The 23,402-nt window shown below is 33.2% G+C and overlaps 3 protein-coding genes across 3 annotated transcripts; 1 reads left to right on the top strand and 2 right to left on the bottom strand.

Moving 5' to 3' along the window:
* The first annotated feature begins 8,318 nt into the window (after nucleotides 1–8,318).
* Nucleotides 8,319–12,038, top strand: LOC100786716 (eukaryotic translation initiation factor 3 subunit F-like). Its single transcript, NM_001252845.2, has 6 exons — nucleotides 8,319–8,589; nucleotides 8,754–8,833; nucleotides 9,538–9,767; nucleotides 11,229–11,350; nucleotides 11,431–11,544; nucleotides 11,688–12,038. The coding sequence occupies exons 1-6, from the start codon at nucleotides 8,356–8,358 to the stop codon at nucleotides 11,775–11,777; spliced, it is 870 nt and encodes a 289-aa protein (NP_001239774.1). The 5' UTR covers nucleotides 8,319–8,355; the 3' UTR covers nucleotides 11,778–12,038.
* A 1,112-nt stretch (nucleotides 12,039–13,150) lies between these two features.
* LOC100779091 (uncharacterized) lies at nucleotides 13,151–14,378 on the bottom strand. Its single transcript, XM_041009333.1, has 2 exons — nucleotides 14,272–14,378; nucleotides 13,151–14,096 (listed from the first exon to the last, which is right to left on the bottom strand). The coding sequence occupies exon 2, from the start codon at nucleotides 14,025–14,027 to the stop codon at nucleotides 13,425–13,427; it is 603 nt and encodes a 200-aa protein (XP_040865267.1). The 5' UTR covers nucleotides 14,028–14,096; nucleotides 14,272–14,378; the 3' UTR covers nucleotides 13,151–13,424.
* A 6,207-nt stretch (nucleotides 14,379–20,585) lies between these two features.
* LOC100779616 (uncharacterized acetyltransferase At3g50280) lies at nucleotides 20,586–22,407 on the bottom strand. The gene has a single exon (XM_003545191.5). It carries the CDS (start codon nucleotides 22,210–22,212, stop codon nucleotides 20,773–20,775), a length of 1,440 nt encoding a protein of 479 aa, XP_003545239.1. The 5' UTR covers nucleotides 22,213–22,407; the 3' UTR covers nucleotides 20,586–20,772.
* Nucleotides 22,408–23,402: the final 995 nt, after the last annotated feature.

Here is a 23,402-nt window from a genome sequence, read left to right on the forward strand (position 1 = left end):
CCATAACATTCATTCCATACCCTGTTGGCAATGTGGCATGTTATAAAAAGATGATAAAATGTCTTTCTACATTGATTACAAAGGGGACATCTTAGATCAACTTCTTCAACAATGATATTGCATCATCTAAGATTATCCTTAGAAGGTAATCTATCTCTTCAAGCTCTCCACAAACAAAAGGCCACTTTGCTTGGAATCTTTTGCCGCCATAGCTCCTCAAAGATGACATTAACCTCCTTCGCCTCAAGGAATTGAGAAGTATATGCTGAATTTGAGGTATATAAACCTAAGGGACCATACTTTCAAATCCAAGAGTCACCCTTCTCAAGTACTTGTACATTTGCCAAACAAGATGTTAGTTGAAAAATTAGCTCACCCTCCCACTCAAACACTTGCTACCTCCACAAAAGATTCCATCACCACTTCTCATCCCTCCAAAACCCCATCTCACCAATGACTTTCTTTTTTTGTTCCAATATAAGATATAATCTCAAAATTTTGCTTATCAAACATTCCTTTTATGCTCAAACATCCTCCAAAATATAAATTTATTTCCCACACCCATTTTCCACCAAATCCCTCTATCAAACCATAAGTCACCACAACTACCTCTACAAACTTTCTTCAAGTCTTTCCACCAATTATTTTCCAATGCAGACTTTTGATCACTTAAAAAATCTATCATCCTTCATATTTTGAAAATAACACTTCAAGCCAAACACCCTTTTTATTATGAAAAAGGTTCCACCTCCATGTGCCTAAAAGTATTCCATTGAAAATCGCAATGACTTTCACCCCAAGGCTTCCTATCTTACTTTTACAAACATCCTCCTACTTTATCCAAGAAATTTTACTATTATTATCATCCCCTCCCTGCAAAAATTTCATTCGGATCCCTACAATTCTTGCACATACCTCTTTAGGATTGTTAAAGAATGAGAGGTTGAAAAAAGGTAAATCTGATAAGGCATACTTTTCTTGCAAAGGAAATATGTTTATGCTTCCAAAATGTCAACCTTTTTTTGAAATTTCTTAACAATGGGTTGTCACATGTCAATATTCTTAGGATTCGCCCCAACATGTAATCCTAGATATACAAAAGGTATAGAGAGTTATACAATTTAACAAATTAGAATATCTAGCAACCATATCACCACCCACTCTAATAGCTCTAAAATAACTTTTGTGAAAATTAACTCTAAGATTGGACACAAGTTACATTCCTCGCACTCACCTCACCAATAAAGATCATGTCATCAGCATATTGCAAAACATTAATTTCACTCACTTTTGCCAACCTTATACCCTTCGAACAAGTTCTTTTTTTTAGCTTTGCGCATAAGGCCATTTATATCTTCCACCACCACCAAGAATAGAAAAGGAGATAAGGGATGCTCTTAACATAGCCCTTAAGAACATTTGAACTCTTTAGTTGGACTTTCGTTGACCAAAACTGAGGTCCAAGATGATTCAAGACACCCCTTTATCCACTTGATCCATGACTTATGAATTCCCAGTTGGTGTAACATGTAGAAAAGGAAATCCCATGAAACTGAGTTGTAAGCCTGTTCAAAATCAACTTTAAAAATGAGGCAATTCTTTTTTCTTCTCTTTGCATCATCCTCCACTTCGTTGGCCACCACCACATTATGTAATAGTTGTCTTCCACCAAGGAATGCAATTTTTCTTTCATCAATAACTCTCTTGAACACCCTTTTCAATCTATTAGCTAACATTTTAGCTAATATTTTGTATGGACAACCTATAAGAGAAATAGGCTTAAAGTCACCAAAATTTTGAGGATTCTCACATTTAGTTATCAACGATATAAAAGAAGAATTAGTACCTCTAGGAAAAACTCCATGTTTATGAAATTCCACTAGAAATCTCCAGATTTCTCCTTTCAATAATTCCCAAAATTCTTTGATGAAAAGGAAAATCAATCCATTCGAGATGGGGCTTTTATCATTGCTACAATCCCATATTGCTTCTTTCATTTCTTCAACTTCAAATTCCACAATGAGCACCATATTATCCTCTATTGATATTTGTTTGAAGTCAACTCCATCTAGCTTGGGTCTCCACATGGCATTCTCCTCAAATCTCCTCTCAAAGAATTTTTTTTCACCTCCTTCTTAACCACCCTTGGCTCCTTAACCCAACCCTCCTCCATAAGCAAGCCTTTTACCAATTTTTTTCTTCTCTTCCAATTGATAATGGAATGAAAAAAAAAATTGAATTACAATCTCCCTTCTTTAGCCATTTTTCTCTTGACCTTTGGCATAATAAAGATTCATTAAAATTGGCAACTCTCAAAAAATCTTTTTGAAGTTGTAGTCGCTTCTTTAAATTATCTTCTCTTAGACCATCACTTTAATAAAAAATGTCAAGCTCGTTAAGATTTATCTCTATTTGTCTCAACTTAGTGTTCATAAAACCAAACACTTCCACATTTCACTTCTTCAAAGCAACCTTAACACCTTTAAGCTTCTCTTTCAAGACGAAGGCACCCCAACCTTGCACCATAAGGTCCTTCCAAACTTCCTTCACAACTTCATGGAAGCTTTTAACTTGAAACCAAAAATTGAGTACCCTAAAAGGTTTAGGGCCCTGATCAAAGAGATTAATTCGCATCACCAAAGGACAATGGCTGGAAATGCTTCTATTTAATACATGTTGAGTACACCCTTGCCAAGAGTTCAATCATTCACTAGATAACAACACTATCAATTATACTTTTTGCACTCCCATTAGGTTGGTATCAAGTGAAGCTCCTACCAACGAGGGGTATATCACAAAGCTCCATCTCTTCTATGAATTAAATTTCTCTATATCTCTACCTCTTTGAGAACCTTACCTTTCCCTAACTCATTATCTTCCATGTTGTATACTATTAAAGTCTCCCAAAACACACCATCTAGACACATTCGAGTTAGCCTTACAAGTCTTCAAATCCTTCCAAAGTCTACTCTTCTCCATAATTCACAAAAATAAATTCCACATTTTTATCCTTCCAAGCCCCTTCCAAACCAAGAAAGCCGAGAAAGCCATGCCACATAAACACATTATTCAAGGAGAAAACTTCTTTATTCCAAAAACTTAGAAAACCTCCAGCCGCTTTAGTAGGTGGATTTGCCTCCCACCATACCTTTTGATCCCTCCCAAAGCAAAGCACAACTCATCCTTTATTTCTTCTTTTTTTGTTTCTTGCAAAATAAGTAATTGTGTCTCTTCTTTTTCTAACAATTCCCTCATACTTTTTACCTTCATTAAAACTTATCTTAGTGCCCCTCCACCCCTCTCTTCCCTTCCTATTGTTCATCAAATAATCTCTTTTTTCCAACAATAATAGTTTTTGTATCATCTCTTTCTCCCTTCCCTCTAGATTTACACCAATCATGACACCTACCTCCATAATTCTGTTTTCCTTTTCCTTAATCGATTTTAGCCAGTAGTTTTAATTTCAAATTTTAATATTGTCATTCGGCATCGAGTTGCTGGATGAGAAACAACCATGCCTAAATACCTTTCACCTTCTTTTAACACTTGAAAGCTTATTAGAGTCCTTCTTACAGACTAAAGTGCTACATTTGTCGCTGGAAAAACCACTTAGAATTGGCCCTTTACTCACTCCTGTGAGCTCATTCTAGATGTTTCCTTCAGTTGTGCACCTTCATACTGATTGTTATCTACCTCTTCACCCTACTTTGTTCTAACCGAGATACTATCTTCCTCACCATCTAACTCATATCCCCATATGCAAGACAAGGGCCCGTTCTTAGAAAGGAGCCTAAATCTATTGTCATCACTAAAGTACTATTGTGCACTTTTAGTGTTTTTCAAAGATTTGTGTTAGCCTAAATAATTTATCCCTATAGTTAGCCTAATAAATTCAGCATCAATAATCATTTTCTTCTTTGTATATCTGTTTTTCTTTTGGGTATTACTATGACCTAGTGCTACTCCTCGGCCTAAGTCTAGTCCAGGCCTAACATTCCCTCAATTCAAAGTTCCTAGTCCAATGATTTTATGCCTAACCCCTTCATCCCTTTCTTCTTTAGTCACAACCAAACCTTTCTCAAGCCCAACGACCATGAGACCTCTATCTTCACTAGCTCCTTCATAGAACTATGCGATGACACTTTTCGTCCCCTACTCCTCCTTTCCATTGTCATGATAAATATTCTTTCCCTCTAATCCTCTTGTCACCTCCTCTAGTACTCTATTACAACCAACTAGATTAGGAATCTTGACATTCATAGACTCTTTTATGATAGTGATGTGTCACCCCCACGTGCCTTACATCACTTGCCCCTGTTCTAAACTGTCTTCTTTTCCTTCAAGCAAGCCTCCGACCATCAATTATCTTTATCTGTTGTCCATTCCCCCGTTCATCCAAATCCATACCCTTCATATCCTTTAAGAAGCATTCAGACATGAGATTTAACATCAATACCCACTTCACTACCATTGGACAAATCATCTTCTACCCCCCCAAAGCACCTTTTTGATAACAACAACACATATCCCCCCCGGTGTCTCCTACCATCCTCACAAGATAGATTTCTCCATTAATCATAATTTGAAACTCTATTTTGATTGATTGAAGACTTAAGACGTACACCAAAATTGGCGCTGCATCTATTCGAGAAAATGTCCTCATCTCATCCACCATGTCCACATACTCACCATAGAAGATCACTAGTTGCTCGAAACACTCCTTACCCTACAAGTCTAGAGGAGCACCTGTACACAAAATCCATGCCAAATGGTTCGACAACACAATGCCATTTTGCCATTTGTATATGGCTTTGAAGCTAGAGAGAAAATTAACCTCTTCATGTCCTACCAATTCTTTAATTGTATAAGTATCATATAATTACTGTTCGAGACCACGGATGACTTGATGATCTTAGATCACCTAATAATTTTTTCCTACAATAATGATTAAGGATAATGAACAAGAAAGAAGATAAAAAAATTCATAGATAAAAGTAAAATGATAAAAAACATTCATCCCACTACTCTTCGTACAAATGCCTCCATTGGAAAAAGGGATAAAATTTTTTTTCCTTGGATCTCAATATAATTATTTTGATCCCTATTTCTATATATTGCCAAACAAGTATGATAAGATGGGCTATTATGTCTTCATTCACCCTACTTCCTTCCATTTGTTTTTATTAAAACAAAGTCTAAAACAATTCACGAGATTATTTCCTTATTTGCTAAGATATCTCTCGCATCCCAAACTCCATGATTATAATATACAATAAATTTTACACTGATATTTATTAATATTTCAACAAATTCTTCATTTTTTTTTATTTTAAGATTAATATAATGAGGTCTTTTGAGTTCCATTTTAAGAATTTCAAATGAAAAATATATCAAACATAATATCTTTTTATACGGAGTTGTATTAAATAATTAAAAAAATTATCATTTATAATATTCTTACTTGATTTGATTTGAGAAAGATTATTTATTGTGAAAAGTGAAGGTGGTCTTGTAAAAAAAACATAATATTATTTCTTCACACAAAATTCACTCGTTGTTCTTAACAATATTTTTAGTTTAAAATGAATACTAACAAGTGTTCTTAAAAAAGCTTTTGCAAGTGTAAAAATATTAATTAAAAATTTAATACCTTTCTTGATTCTCAATGTATTAAATATAATATTTTGTTAAGTATTTTCTATTTTTATAATTTAATTAAATGTTCTTAAGATACTTATTGGTTGTATTTTTTAATTTTAATTACTAAAATATTTTTTTAATAAACAAATGATGTGTCGAAATCTAATATGTATCAAAACTATAAAAATAATTAAGTTCAGTTTCTAAAAAAAAAAAAAAAACTCAATTTGCGACGGATAAGGAGAGTGTTTTTCTCAAATATTTATATTTAATGTTTAAAATTATTTTCATGATTAATCACATTTTGTGTTATAATAGATATTATCAAAATTACTTTCATTTGAAATTCCAAATGATACTGAATTAAGATCTCTTATATAAAGTATTGAATTCAAATCTTAAAAATGAAAAAAATATGATTAAAAAGATAAATTTTATGAATAAATATTATATAAATTATTTTAAGAAAGTCTTATGTTATAGCGAGAGAAATAGAGAAAAAAGAGTTATATTTTTTTTCTAGTATTCATAGTTATATTATTTTTATTCATCTTTTTATATTACTTTTTTATCACATAATTTATCTTATCTCATACTTATATGTCTTTTAATTTATGTATCTATCTTAATTATAAAAAGGTTATAAAAGTATCCGTGTTTCAGTAAAGAGAAAAGAAAAGGGATAGATGATACTACTCCCTTTTGCTTGTACAAGAAACTCAGCCACAGAATTCAATCTCAATTGCTTTAAAATGAATAATATATATATGTTTTCTTATGTAATTTCTCATTCCGAAAACAGCACTTCACCATAACACCAACAAATTTCAACACCGTCCTCATCCAAACCTCTTGCTGGGATATTTCCCTTTTGGCCTATTCCCAGCTGTCTTGACGTGTCTTCTAGTTTTTTTTTTTCCTGTTGATTTTGTTACCATCTGAATTTTTTTCTTTTGTTCCTTTGTTTATCTTTCAAATTTAACTGTTTTACTTCTAAAACCGTACGTAAAGCATTACTTCTTTCCTGTATCCTTTTGTCCTTTTTCTGTTTCGCTGAATATAATGGTTATAGTGCGATGGATTTTAACAACTAATAAAGTAGCCAAGGTGCATGAATTGACATATTTGCGCATAACCTAAAAGTTGGAAGAAGTAATACAAGTTGTTTTTATATATTATATATAGAAAATGGTTCATATTCATATTCCAATGTGGTGATCAGTTATTATAATTGAAGACTTCTATATATAAATATAAAAAAAAAGAATAAGGTATAACTACAGTGCTGCTAGTGTTGAAAATTATACACAACTTGTTTAATGGTAGGTTTTAGAAATGCTTATTTGAATGACTTGACTTATTTGGATATATATACTCTGATTTTATTTTAAGAACATGATAGTGATGATCACATGTTATGACGAGACAACGCAAATTATATTTATGCATAAGATGACGAACCCGTTTACAGATAATGATATATATATATATATATATATATATATATATATATATATATATATATATATATATATATATATATGTATGTATGTATAAAGCTCTTGTGCATTTTTGTTTTTAATAATATGACATGACATTGTCTTGTTCCATAAAACAAAGAAACAAATATGTATATTCTTATTGATGATAAAATATCGAATCTTATTGGAGATGCTAAAGGTGCTCTTCTGCACATTTGTTTTTATGTCGTCTTGAATCTATATGATTGCTCTTGGCCCCCAAATGTTCATGGAACAGACATGCTGGATTGTCACATGACTTTTATAAACACATTTTTACATTACAACGTAAAAAAAAAAAAAAAAAAACTTGAAAAATTCTGTTCCGAAACTATTAAGTTCAAATTGTACGACGATGATTAAGCTTTGTGGGAATGCATATAAAGTTAACAAAACTTAAAGCATATTGCCATAGGTTGATTTTGTGCTCAATACAGTTTTCTAGCTTTATTTTGGTACATAAAAAGTTTGGATTAGGAAAAGATATGTTTATTTGGGAGCACAGGCTAAAGATTTGAGAAGATGTGTCAATTTTTTTTGGTAATAAAAAGTTTAGATCAGGAAAAAGACATGTTTCTTTGGGAGCATAAGCTAAAGACGTGACAAAATGTGTCAATTCTTATTTGCATACACATATTTAGCTTAAATTTTAGTTCAATTTTCTTCAACTAATTATTATTTATTTTATTTTTTCAAATTGATAGGTGTTTATCACCTTAAATTAGATAATTCCTTTTCTCATTCAAAGTTCAACCAACTTATTATGTCAATTCTATATTACTAAAATTATTAGTTTTTGTTAACGACAAATTTAAATTCACAACCTTTTTTTCTTTTTCTTCTCCATTGGATTAATCTTATAACTATTTTTTGTGTCACATATGATTGCAAAGTAGAATCCCAACATATTATTGAGATTTTTATTATAAAGATATGAGATTTTATTATAAAGATCTCAATTGTTATTTTTTAATTAACATTTATAACTGGTGCACCTCCTCACTTTTTTTTTTGTTTGGTAAGTCCACTCCTAACTTGGTTTTTGAGCATGCCCGATCCAATAAAAACAAAAACAACGAAGTCCACTTGTTTGGGCCTACCTTGGCCCATACTCAAAATCCTAACATATTTCGCACCCGCCAAAGTTGTGGCTCTCTTGTTGCTCACTCACACAAACATACGTCGTGCTTGGTTAATGGAAGCTCCGAGCATGGCGGCGACGGAGCGCACGGTGTTGCAGTTCTCTTCTTCGCAGAGCCTCTCGGCGAAAGTTCACCCTCTCGTTGTCTTCAACATCTGCGATTGCTACGTCCGTCGTCTCGACCAAGCGGAGCGCGTCATCGGAACGCTACTCGGCTCCATTCTCCCCGACGGAACCGTCGATGTCCGCAATTCCTACGCCGTTCCGCACAGCGAGTCCGTCGACCAGGTCCTGCACACTCTTTCGCCTACATTCAATTTTTACACTCCTTACCCTTATTTTTTTATTCTTGATTTGTTTCTACGATTTTATTTTATGGATGATGTTTACGTGCAGAAGTCCGTTATTTCTGTTTTTGGAGTTTACTTAATTTTTTATTTGTTTTTTCACAGGTCGCTTTGGATATTGAGTATCACCATAGTATGTTATTATCCCACCAGAAGGTGAACCCAAAGGAAGTTATAGTTGGGTGGTAAGTCCTATTCTTTTGACCCTTTACTATTTTAAAGTTCCGTATATTGTATTCACAATGTTGTCAATGGGAATGTGGAATTCAATAGGTGGTCTTTGTTTGTTAAGAAGCATGGTGCGTTGTGTGAAGTGGAATCAATAAACCCTCTCAATGCAATTTAAACCTTTATTGTTTTTATGCGATGGTTGGTGGTAGTCCCAAATTGACTATGATATGACCAAAATAGTGTAGTGTATACAAGTGGAGAAAACCCTTAGCTTTTGGTGTTGAGTGGGACTCAAACTCAAATTTTTAGATGGTATCCAAACCTATCCTAGTGCTTATTGTTGAGCCTATCCGCCACCTTCTGTCGGACTGCTATTAGACTCCTCGTGTATGTCCAATTCCACATTGATTAATGATAGGACCATAATAGTTTATTTAAATAGGGGACAATTTTCACCATATGAACTAGCTTTTGAGGTTGAGTGAGTTCCAAATCCAAATTCTAGGAATAGTAGTTCTTGATGCCCTAGTGGTTTTAGGTACGGGTTTTTGTTAATGGGATTCACTTATTGATGTGCAAATGGACTGCTGAACTCATTTAAGCTTGTATATTTTTTCCCCTTTTATTCCTTCTTACTCTTTATGTTCTTAGAGAATGTTGTATTATACCAGTTTATGAACCTCCTTTCACTGTAGCTAATTATGGTTATTTCATGCAGGTATTCAACTGGTCTTGGAGTAACCGGTGGTAGTGCATTAATCCATGAATTTTATTCTCGAGAAGTACCCAATCCTATCCATTTGACCATTGACACTGGATTCACAAAGGGAGCAGGTACCATAAAAGCATATGTTTCACACAATTTATCTCTTGGAGATCATCAAATTGCTGCACAGTTTCAAGAAATTCCTTTAGATCTTCGTATGGTTGAAGCTGAGCGCATTGGATGTATGTATTGTTGGACTTCATCTCTATTATATTTCTGTTTTCCTTTTATAAAGCTTTCCTGTTTTCTTGGGTAAAATACTTGCAAAGCTTATGTACTTGCTTTCATCAATTCATGAATGCAGCTGCAGAGAGAAGTGCTTATATTTTCCTTTTCCTTAGTCAATTATTAATATTGCTCTTGATTACATTTTCAAGAAAATCTTGCCTGATAAAAATTATTTGGACATAATGACATGGCCTTAGCTCTTAATTATGTAATGTAGAACCTAAATGTAAAAACTCTCTTTTATCTCATTTGCTTTATCATCTTTTAGATTTCTTACCTGAGTCATTCTTTACATTACAATTCCTGCAAATAATAAATACGAAGTTTTTGTCAAAAGTTGGTTGTTGACATTAGATAGCCTACTGAGGCTGTTCTGCTTAAATTTCAGAGTATGAAGTCTAACTAGATCAACTAACTTGTCTACAGTTCATGTCAAAAGCTAATTGCTGATTTCATTTAAGGGTAATTTATTTTTAAGATGGTTTTCGTTCTGTTTCTTATGTGTAAAATCTGTGGTATTTTGAGAAATTAGTTGTAAAAGATATTGTATTTGTTGCTCGTTGATCATGACCTAAAGCAAAAGGCAATCTATACTCATTTTTGTTTGGGAACACTGGTATATGGGTCTTTTTCCTTATTTCTTGTGAAATGTATCCCTGAAAACTTGCGGACCACTTTCTTGTCTGCAATATGTTTGGGTGTGCTCCAAGTCCTTGGACCAGTTTTTGATAACTAGTTTGATAGAAGTAAAGAAGCCAGATTTTTTGTCACTATCTGTATTGTTACCTCATGGGCCTCTGGTGGAGCATAACTTGCATTTTTTAGAATATCTCTTCAGATAGACAGTTGCTTTATGACGATTGACAAGATTAGAATTTTGGATTACAAACCAATGAAACCACGTGGCCTTTTTTAAGGGGTGTCCAACTGTCCATTACAAATATTTTGGGGGAGATTGACTAGCTTTGTTGCATTGATGTATTTATTACTTGTTAGTTTTTTTTTTGTTTAATTTTTAGGAGGATTTCCTTCCCTCCTTTCCCCTTTGTGTTCTCCCTTTTCTCTGTTGATAAAATGAATGTTTTATTCAGAAAAAAAATGTTTTTGGGATCTACAGGGCAATGCCTCTTTAGTTGAAAGACTCCATACAGAGTGGAAGTATATATGAATATTATATCTATAGTTGTGTTCATTTATATAACTTTTTATATTTGTAAGAAAGCTTCTGGCTTTTATGTGAGGTTTTTCTCATTCTTTACTACCAGTGTCTTGTCAATATAATTATGGTTTATTTTCCGCCTTTTTAAATCTTCTATAATTAATTAATAAACTTATCTGAGATTAATGAGAATTCAAGAAATGCCCTTCAACTTGAATAATTAAAAACTTGATTGTGTTAATTCTGGTGATGACAGTTGATACTCTGAAGGCAACTGCTGTCGACAAAATCCCCTCTGATTTAGAAGGGATGGAAGCATTAATGGGACATCTATTGGCCTTGATCGATGACATTCACAAATATGTTGATGATGTTGTGGTATGCTGGCGTTGCCTTCTCTCTTGTTTCTCGTCACATTTCTTTTAAACTGCATTCAACCTTTTATTCTTTCATATCAGGAAGGGCGTATTGATCCTGACAACAAAATTGGGAGATTTATATCAGATGCTGTAGGCTCCATTCCCAAATTGCCCTCATCAGCTTTTGAGAAGCTTGTGAATGACAGCTTGCAGGTAAGATAAAGTTTTGATCATGTTTTCACTATATAAAATCTATCTTTTGAATCAGTTTGCGATGTTGTTGATAAGTTTTGATCAAGTATCCAACACATCTTCTCAGTTTTATTTTTGGCTTACAAGAGTGTTAATCCTTGCAGGACCACTTGCTCTTGCTATATTTATCAAGCATCACTAGGACACAGCTTAGCCTGGCAGAAAAGTTGAATACGGCTGCTCAGATTTTGTGATTCTGTCTATTCATGAGGAAATGCAATTTTGTTTATGGAAGTTACCTTTTGTGATTTACCCCAAAATCTTGGAATATCAGTATTATTTTATTTATTGACTCTGTAAAATGCTGGGCATAATATTGCATAAGTAATTAAGTAGGTTTCTTGTTTGAGCCTTTGAGGCCGTTACGTATTAGACTGGTTAGTTCACTTGTTATGTACTCACGTAATCTGTCGCGTCTTTAAAAATAATAGTAACAAAAGTGAAATCCTTTTCTCCGCTGGCTGAGTGTCTCCCCTACCAAACGCTCCATAAATGCTTTATATATTGCTGTACTTTTATAAATAAGTCTGTTTTAATAACAAAAAGATACTGTATAATTTTTCTTTGGTTTTTATTTTTGATTTTTTAAAACCAATATCTATTAGAACATTTTTATTTTTAGTAATTTTTTATTTTCATTTATTCTTTTTAAATTCTATGATTTTTTAATTTCTTTAAAAATCACAATTTTTTCTCAAAAATCGAAGGACTTGTGGTACTAAGAAAAAACTGTAATATTTACACTGATTAAATGAAAAAAATTATAAAAATAAGAAGACTGAACAATCGATAACAAGAACTGTTTTATGGATAGTTTAATTTGTAAAAGATGAAGTTGTATCGAGCTACTGTAATTCTCAAGAACTTCTAACCAAAATGACAAAGCTCGTCAAGTTAGATAGTTCTTGAAACTTCGTAGCATGCTTGAAATGGTTGAAGATTCAAAAGTAAGCTAAATGCTTTTGCATATAATTTAAGAGTGAGAATGTTAGAATGCTAACACCTCTTTAGTTTGATTTAAGGTTAATGTATCAGTTATTCCTTAGGAATGCGTAATTAAAGTTTCAGTTTTTTCTGACACTGGCCGCCACATTACAGGCCATGTAAAATGTGGTATGTATGAAAACCAACTCCTTGTTTTTAAATTCAGTATTTAGTATTTTCTCTCAAACATGGTTGTGAGTTGTGACAACTGCAAAGGCTAACAACACACATGTCTTAGGCCTGAACCTGAATTACTCAAGGCCTTCATTATTTTATACATTATCTTTAAAAAAATATTAGGTGATAAATTTGACTGTGATATAATATATTTTTTGTTACTACTTCTATTACTAATTTAAGACTACCTTATCATTAACAGCTTTATGGATGAGCTAAAATTATAAATCTATTAGGGGAAAGGGAGGTACTCGATGTTACTCTACATTTTTTTTAATAAAACAGAGAAATGGAGGAAGTTAAAAAAATGGGAATGTGTGATTGAGAAATAAAACTTCAGATAAAATATGAAGAGAGTAAAATCAGTTAACATACAATTGAGAGGTAAAGACTTCTAACGAAAAAATGGACAGCAAAGGAGGAGACTATCCCCATTAAATATATCGTTACAAGTAATTCGTGATACCTTTTTAACAATTATTTTGAAATGGGGGCAAGTTCCAGGATTTGTAGGACTAGCCAACAGTAGGGCCGTGTACAGGAAAAGAGATACATTGTAACATGTACAAGTGAAAAGACAATGGCACTGTTTGTTTTTTTTTTTTAATTCTGTTATGCCACCGTTGAATACAACAAAATATGAAGCCAAAATCAAAGGGCAAAACCCGAATACCGTCAAGTCAATCCTCCTCTGTATCATCCTCAGCTAAAACCGATTGCTCAAATTCAGCATCCATAATAACCCCATCCATGACATGGACAACAATCTCCTTCTTCCTAACATCTACTATTTCTGATCGAATCCTATTAACAACAAGCATTCCATCGATGTCTTTTGAGACATACAAGGGAAACCCAGATAACGAATCATAGTTCACAAGCTCACCCGATTGCACATTAGCCGAAGAAAGTATCCTAGGAACAGCTGAAAACCCCAAAATACGAGTCACAATCGCGTAAGTATCATTGAACTTGTCTGGTTTCAAACTATCACTCACCGACAGACGCAGATCTCGCTTGAAAGCATCCTCGGACGGAACAAATACGGTAAAAGCAAGATCTTGAGGCAACATGTCAATCATCATTTCCCCAAACTTACCCAAGTTGAAATCTTGAAGGGAAACTTTTCTGGATCTGATTGTTGGGTAAAACCCCATTTGCCTATCTTTTCTTGGGGCCTCTGGGAGCTTGAAAACAGTCACAGACACAATAAAAAAGCAGCAAACACACACCAGCATGCTTACAATAGCAATTGAATGCTTCAAGACTTGACGCTTCCTCATTTTGATAAAACCCAGCGTCCAAATAGATGAATAATTGCTATTCTCAAAATAAAGATCTCAGCTTTTCACCTAGGCACGATCAACAAAACCCAAAATCTCAGTTGCAAAAAATGGTGAAGAGACTCAATCTGAAGAAATGAAACATCAGGAAGTACAATAACAATTAAATAAGTGAATCTTAAGAGATCAGAAACAGGGACTCAGTTGAAGTCAAATGATCAATTGAAAGCTTGAGACTTGTGACCTTCATATCAAAGGAACAAGCAATCCCAACAATAGGTTAAACTCTTCGGTACTGTCGCCGCTGATGGTGACTATGGTTTGGTTTTATTCCGATTTTTTCAAAAATAGTTCAATTGAGCGGTTGATTTAGATTATTTTGACAAAAATAATGTTTATATTTATTAACTTTTTTTAAAAAAAAAAATACTTTTGTACAAAGTTGTGGAACAAAAGTAAGTCTTAAGTTATTTACTACAGTACTAATTATTGAAAGTAAAGTCTTTACTAAAAGTTAAATTACTTCTTTCATAATTCATATGATTCCAATTTGAGGATGGTTTTTTTTTTCATGAGTAGCAAAATTTTAGACATTAATTAAAATATTCATAAATTAAATTATAGACAATCTGGATATTTCAATCACAAATAAATTTCATAAATTTATTTAAAGGGTATTTCATTTTGTTTGTTTGATTTCTTTATCAAAATAGCACTTTTTATCGGATGTTTTGAAGACTTGCTTTGGTGAAATCATGCTCTTTGGAAAAATATTAATTTATTTATTATTTTTTATTTAAAATAAATAATATACTTTCCAATATTTTTTCTCAAAACTAAAAATATATATAGTATCTATCATGATCTGAAAATATAATTATCCTATAAAATAAAATTCTTTTTTGTACAAAAAAAATATAAAACCTCTTCTTGTTTTTTTTTTTTGTCTTGTAATAACAAATAAAGAGTTCAGTAGTGCTTCATACGTCAGAAAGCCTAATTTTCTCTAATAAGGTCTTACCATAGACCTCTTAACTACGTGGACAGAGTCCTGAAGTGGTTCATGTGGTATTATTCACAGGGATTCGTCATCTCACCTCCTAGGATACTAAGTTCACCCAAGCCTTTAAATAACTTTTTTTGACCAAGATACCCGAGATGGAAATGTGTTTCCCTTGTTTTCTCTATATGATCTTTTCAAAATACACAACAACAGAAACTTATTTATGTTGTGTACTTTGACAAAGATCTTGTCCACATACACAACGCACAAGTATTTCCATTCTATTGTTAGGGGTGTAATTTCACAATATTTTTGTCAATATAATTATTTTCATCAAGGATATTTTGGTAAAAAAAAGAATTTCATTAAAATATTGTGCGCGAACTTTTCAAAACAAGTGTGAGAATAACAATCCTTAATGATCATTCATAAGAAGGCCCAATATTTACTATTAAAAGTCGGCTTTTACTTTCTGCACCATCTGTAAAATGGGGAGAGCAGGAAGAAAAAAAGGATATGCAGAAAGTAAAATACTTAAATGTTTTCTTATAAGCCCCTTAGCTACGATGGACCAGGCCTGAGGTTCCCTACGGCCCTTTCCAAAACGTCACAACGGTGATAGAACTTGTATTTTGGGAAAGCCCAAAATCATGACATATTAATATGATTCAGAGAACCACATAGCTGAACCAAAAATTAAAAAATGACAACGAAGAAAATGAAAGAAACAGTTCAAAAGGGGTATTACTGGGATAATGGCTTGCTTAGGATCAAACTTAAAACATGAAGATAATGAGAGAAAAATGAACGGGGATAATGAGAACGATGTTTTGACCAAAAAACTAGAGATAGGTAAGAAAGTGATTTTCATGACACAAAAAATAAAACGAAACAAATTTAATAACATTAAAAAAAAAATTGGTACATTAAATAAATCAATCAATTTAAGTTCAATTATAAAATCAACTTTAACCTTCCGTTCAGTTCAATTATAGTTTTGGGTGTTAGCTACAATATTAGGGTGCATATGAATTCTCAATACAGAATATTCATTGGATCTAAGAGGGTTTTTTTTTTCCCCAAAAGCATACAAAACTCATTAAAAGATTTTTTTTTATATTTTTAATTTTTCAAAAAAAATTTCTAAATATAATTTATTTATTTTTAAATTAAAAGCCTTTTATATGATAAAATCACAATAAAAAAGCCCTAATATAATTAATTGATTTTTATTGATCCAAAGATCTAGTAAAATACTATAAAATTATCTTTAAAAAGGTTTATTATACATATAATGGAATGTCATTTGATCAATATAGTCTTTAATTAGGATGAAATAAAAGGAGGTGAGGAATAAAATAAAGGAATCAAAATCTCAGGGACGAAGTCAAAATGGCTTGGGATGATTGGCCGACCCCAAAGTGTTAACAATATTTCTTAAAAAGTAAAATATTGACAAGCATATATTATGATATTATTAATTATCATTCACAAATTAGATTGTTTTTATATTCTTTTCATCCTTTTGGACTTTCATTAATATTCTTACAGTATTGCTACTTCATAAATATTTCTTAGCTCCACCGTTACAAAATTGATTTCCTCCAATTTTGGAGAAATATCTTTTAGCTCACAACGCTCATTGAAATTTCCTCAAGTTATTTGATTATCACTCCGTTGAAAGAGTTTAGTAAAAATATTATAATACTCGTAAATATATTACTTTCACTTTGTCCTCCTCACCAAAAGTAATAAGATTTTTTTTTCCAATAATTATAGCTTCATCCTCTTCCTCTTCCCCTCATTAAATCTTTTCTCTCCCTTTTCATTATAAAATATCTCCTTTCTTATTTTGAATATTATAAAATATCCCTAACATCGATCATAGACTTTTATTAATTAAATTTGTGGCATATATACTTTGACATGAGAAGAAGACAAACTCCATATCTCCATGTTTATCAAACTCTCAAGTTAATTCGTCAACTCTTATGAGTTTACTAGTTCATTTATCCTCTCTGAATTAACTCTTGAGTAAACTCTTTTTTAGTGGACTCTGGGTAGACTCTATGAACTCTAAGTAAACTCGGTAGACTCTCAATCGTACAACCAAGTCAACGAATAAGTAAGTTTAAAAAATTAGACCAAAATGTAAGTCATTTTAGGTTGTTTTCTGTTTGTTTAGTGTTCAACATACATTGATTTAGTGTGTTATTCTCAAATACAAAAATTCTCGCCTTTAATAACATCAAACCTTCCATGAGAATGATTTACCACTACTATAATATTTGCAGGTTATTATCTAGTAGTAATGCATTACTAGACTTAGTTATTTAAGTATTGTGAAATTTACAATTTACTATTTTACTTTATTATATTGTTGAAATATTTAATTGATAAGTTATTTATAAATATTTTATTATTATTTTTATATGAAATGGACTCTTACGAATCTACTAATTAAGTTCATGAGTCGAATTTATAAAATTCTTAAGAGTCTATGTAAACTTTCGAGTTTGATAACCTTGTCTATCTCTCAAAGTTTATTTTGGCTTTAAATGTGGTTGAACGAACTCCTTTTGCAAGAAAAATTGGTGAAGACTAGCCTGGCCGGTGCATGCAGCTATATTATTAGCACGTGAGATTTAGTTGCAATTGATCACTGTAGTTATTGTGCTATGACCGTATCAATGGAAACTCCTGTGTGAAATGATATTGACGTACCCTTGTTTGCAGATACGTTTGGGGTTTAAATTTGCAGTATCAGAATTGAAAACTGGATTGGCAGACTACTGCAAATCAATGCCAATAAAAGTAAAACATCGTAGACCATTCATCATTTTCCATTCCATGAACCCGCAAGGTTCATTGTACGAGCAGTTACCACATTGTGTGAGATACCTCCAAATTCCATAAACCTAATGCGTTCTACGAATAATATTTTGTGGGCTGATAGTGAGTAATGTGGAAAAATTGTATGTCGGCATACCATTGACCTAGGGTACTAGACATGTGGGGGATGTACATCGAGTTTAGGGAAGCTAGTTGAATTGTACGTACATTAGAATTTAATGATTTATTACAATACTAATAGATTTTTTTTTACTGCATACTAATAGATATTTGATGTGAACATAGTGGATCCGTAATTCTCTTTTATTGGTCTTGTTTTGATCGAGGGCTATGAATATTCTTCACAGAAGTTAATTTTATTGAAGTTAAGAATATTTGCACTGTGATGAAAATAAAGACCTGTTATGAACTGCTCTATCTTGGGTTTGAAACCCAATCCGTATAATGGTTCATCTTGTTTCGTATGTAAGTGTTACACTAAACCTTATTATTCAGAAGAACTGCAATATAATTAAATATGTGAACAATGGTGGTCATAATTACATATTCTGATGTTGGAAACAATGGTAGTCATAATTACATATAATGATAATAGTAGTAATAATTGTCATCATAATGATAATGATGTACAGGAATGATAACATGATGGTGGTGTTCATGATAGTAAGTATTTTCTTTTGTTTCATTATAGTTATTGTGTAAGAGAAAAAAAATTTCAAAATAATTATTATTTTAATTTTTTATTGTAATATTAATTATCTTTTTTTATTTATATATCTTATAATATTAACAGTGGACAATAAAATTTACAAATAAATTAATGATGATATAAAATTATTTATAAAATTATTATTCTCTATCATCTATTTATTACTTATTCTTGATTTTTGTAAAAGAATATAAGACAACAATTATTTTGGGATGAATGAAGTAATGTTTAAACAAATGGAAAAAATAAATTCATTAATATAAAATAAAGGTTGAAGATGTAACTTCTTTTTCTATTTTATATTATTTGTTCATAATGCACTTCCCCGTGTAGGATAACTTTTTTCAAATTAATGAACATGTAAGATAAGTTTATGTTATCCTATCAACTCATAAAATAATAAATTCAAATAATGAACTTCTCCATGTGGGATATCTTATTTTTTTTATATTTTTATCATGCACTTATAAATTAGTTTTTAAAAAATCGTAATTAAACATAATTCAAATTAAAAGGATTAAAAATACAATTAACTCGGAACATTTTTTATTTTATTTCTCTACGATCATATAATTTCTGTTTCCACCAAAACCAAACAAAAATACAATTGTCATCATGCTGTTGTCCTGGGACAAATTGCTGCATGATTTGTCAAAAAAGAAAATTGTTGACAAAATGAAAAATTGTTGTCAGCCAAATAATGTCATACGATTAGCTTAAGCTTGTTTTACGCCGATGAATTCATTTTTTTATGCTTGTCTGATTTTTCCTCCAACTAACAACCTTAATATCTGATTTATTTTTTACGTTCGATGTCAGTGCTTTCGAAAGATAGTAATTTTTAATTAATTAATTTAGATTTTTTAAAAAATAATTTAATATTTATTAATGTATAATAATTAATTTACTTTGACCTGTTTTATATTACTTGGTTCTTTGGTTTGGCCGGGCTCAAGTACTTTTTAGAACTCCTAATTTTTGTTATAAATATTTAGATATACTTTAGAAGTCCAGAGTGAGTGACTCTCTTTCATCTTTTCTTTTTCTTTTTTCTTTGTATGTTTCTGGTTTTCTCACTTTTAAATCTCGGAAGTTCTGTTGCTCCAATATGTTTGTGGATCATCATGTTATATATACTCTGAAAAACTTGTGCCTCACACAAATAAGTATTCCAAAACAATGTGAACTGATATGTTCGAGATAAAATTATTTATCTTTGAAAAGTATGTTTATAGTGCTCCTCTTGTGATTAATTTAATTTTATGAGTCAAAGATCAAACCGTATTTCGTAATCCTAGACAGTTACAATAACAGTTTTTTTTTTCTTTTTCGAAAGAAAGCTACAACAACAGTTTGTTCCCGTCAAAATTATAAGTATCCACCTATTTTATCTTCAATTTTACTTTAATTACTTTTCTTATTGCATCCATTAATTTTCTCTCAAGTCTTTTATTTTCTTTTCATATTCTCTAATTTCGTCCAATCCATCACGTTTTAGATTGTCGGGACTCTTGTCCTGTCCCTTACTGTGTTTTATGATGGGGTCTCTTTTGGCCTTTTCCTATTTAACTTCCCCCAAATCAGAGTAAACGAAAACACAATCCAATATTCAAACGTGACAGCACTGTCTACAAATTTTCATTTACTAGGCAAAGTGGAGCAACTTGATTGTTCTGTGTCCGAAAACTTTGTACATCTGAATTTGGTTGATATAAATCATCTACTAGTATAACTCTGATATCATCGAGTGCATATTATTAAGTGGTATGGTATTGGTAGGGTTGATAGAATCAAAATAATCCGTAAAAATCCACACTTCAATTCAACGGGACAAGTCTCTGACGTGCCGTTATTCAACTCACAGAATCCAGTACGGCAGTACTTGATCGAATCCCAGGTTTTTTTTCTTTTCAATTGGTGATATTAATTATATAATTTTATTACAACTGTCTCTGAAAACTCTATCACGATAAAAATCCAATGCTGGAAGAGATACGAAAAGGAAACCATTTCATAAGCTGAAAAACATCATACTCAAATTAAATAATAAAGAAAAAAAAAGCCCTAAAAAGTAACACTGTCACAATGATACAGCCCCCATCACCGTCCGAAGACGAGCATAACGTGACCATGCGAGCAAGTAGTTATAATACGCTGGATACACCATAACTGGACACGTGTCATAATTGAGACGTTGCGTATTTCATGAATTCGGGATCAGACTCTAGCGCCTCCATGGTTTGGGGCGCTAGAACAACCTCCAAACCAACGGTTCCTGTTCCATCTCTTCCGGGGAACGCCGAGATCTTACCGTCGAATTTGTTCGCTCTTCCACTTCGCACTGCCAAAGGTCTTCCCCACCCGAAATTGTTATCGTACATTGGGAACCTCGGAGAACTACCCATTGTGATGGATGCACCGTCAGGGTTCCCAAGTGGGAAGCACCTCGGGTTGCGCTCCCAATCGTCTACGAAGCGTCGCACCATAGCGTCGTCGTGCGCCTTCACGTTTTTGTTCAGCTGCTCCGCGCACCACCGTAGATCCCTGGACAACACCTCACCCGCGGAAGCATAAGTAGGCACGCTCTGAATCGCGTTCCCGAAGTAGTACGCTTCCAGTTTCGGTTCTATCCGGTGACGACAGTTAACCGCCATTCTAAACGTCGTCGTTTTGGACGAAGGCAGTTTCCTCGCCCGCGTTACCCCGCGCCACAGAAGCGCGCACACCGATTGAAACGAAGAAATCTCCACCGTTTCGGTAACTGTTTGCGGTTTCGAGTTCACCTTGAACCAAGTCTCGAGAATAGTCGTCGCCTTGTTCTCCTTTAGTAGATTATCGTTGCTTTGCTTCCGCATCAACTCGCCGGCGACGTTGTTGTTGTTTTCTGGCCAGCGGCGGTTGTTGGCCTTGGCTTTCAGCTTCTGAATTGCTTCGCGGCTAAAGCTGAAGATTCTCTCGCGCAGAGGCACGTTGGCGTCGAACGTGACCTGAGGACCGTCCTCCGGTAGGCGGAGAACGGCGTCGGAGATGAGAAATGAGTCGCGGCGGAAGTCCGGTGTATTGCGGATGCAATTGCTGGCTCCTCTGGAGAACTGAGCGAAGGTGTTGAAGAAATTCCAGAAGGAGGTGCCGTCGGTGACGGCGTGATTGACGGCGCAGCCGATGAAAATGCCGTCGGCGAGTTCGGTGACCTGAACGGCGAGAATAGGAGAGAAATGACCAGTGTAGCTGACTTTCCGATCGAAGGAGAAGAAGTCCTTAAAAGATTGAGGAACATCGAGTGGGGAGAGTAAGTCACAGATGCGGAGGCCGGTGGCATTGGCGTGGATGAAATCGACCCCGGCGTCGTTGCAAGATATATAGAGGTAACCGTGGGAGTCGGTGATTAAACGGCCGGCGAGAGGGGGAAAGAGAGAAAGAGTGCGAGAGAGTGCGGATTTAAGGAGAGGGATTAAAGAGTGGAGTGGGAGATTGGGGTGGGTGAAGAGGCATCCCTTTTGGATGTAGTGGCAGGACAACATGGGGAGGTCCGAAACGGAGAGTTTGAGGTTTCCCAGAGTGGACTTTTGGTCTGGGAAGACGGTGCATTTGGAGAGCATGGTGGGTGCAGGAGAAGGCATTTTTGTCTTATCTTTCTCTCTTGTTTTTTTAATTGGGCAATTGTGGACTGAGCAAGTTAGGACTGTCCCGTATATATAGGGCAGCAAAAGGTGTCCTGGTTCGCGGCATCTATTTTGAAAAATGAGCAGTGAAATGTAAGAATAAGTTTTGTACGGTGTAATTCTTTTTTCTGAAAATAATAAATATTAAAAATCTTGAAATTAATCCTACACTATTATTAAGATGAATTTTGTTTCTTTCAATAATTTTGTTTTTACTTGTACCCGTATAAGTATTTTCAAAGAACTCAATCATTTGTCAACTTTGTACGTTAGATCTTGTTGGTTGGACGATATAGTTTTATTTCTTCTAAATGTAAGATTAATTAAATTTTTTGTCTCTTGATCTTTTTAGATTTTAATTTTTAGTCTCTTATATATTTTTGACAATTTCTTGTCGGTTCTTTTTAAAAAAATTGTTTATTTTTAGTTCATAATTTATTTTACTGTTTAAAATTAGTTGTTATTTTATTTGTTGTTAGTCTCTTGTTTAAAAAGATTGAGTTTTAAAAATATTTTTATGAATTTTTAATCTCTTAAGATTTTATTAAATCACTAAAGAGCTAGTTAGTTGAAAGACACAAATACCACTAAACTTGTAAGGAATAAAAGAAGAAGTGATATCCCTTGATGTTATCTTTGGAGATATGGTTTGAAATAACAATTTACAATTATTAAGTTGTGATTAAATTGAGAAGCATGTAGGGGGATTTTTTTATCATGGATTAAATAATGATGATAGTAAGCATAAAAGCCTTTTGACACTTGGAGGAGGAGGGTGTTGTTGGCAAACGAAATGCAGAGACACGTGGGATTGTCTCGGGGTGGATATTATTTATGGGAAGGTTGAATGAACTTGAATAGAGAGAAGAGAGATATGGTTTGGTGGAAAATTGGGACACAAATGGCCGGAAAAAAAGGGAAACGAGGACGTACTTGACTTAGATATGTTATTTAAAAAGCAAAACAAGTATCCCAAATCCAAGTAATAAAAAAGATGTGATGCAAATTTGGAGATTACTATGGATCTTCAAGATTTTTCTTAAAATCCCAGGGCCTCTGGTGGCTGGTCTGTCTTCAAGGACACAATGCAAATATATGCTGTGCAATATCTGATCCGATTTGTCTTCTTATGCAATCTGTTTTAAATT

This window comes from Glycine max, chromosome 14, assembly GCF_000004515.6.
Source record: "Glycine max cultivar Williams 82 chromosome 14, Glycine_max_v4.0, whole genome shotgun sequence".
Lineage (NCBI taxonomy): Eukaryota > Viridiplantae > Streptophyta > Magnoliopsida > Fabales > Fabaceae > Glycine > Glycine max.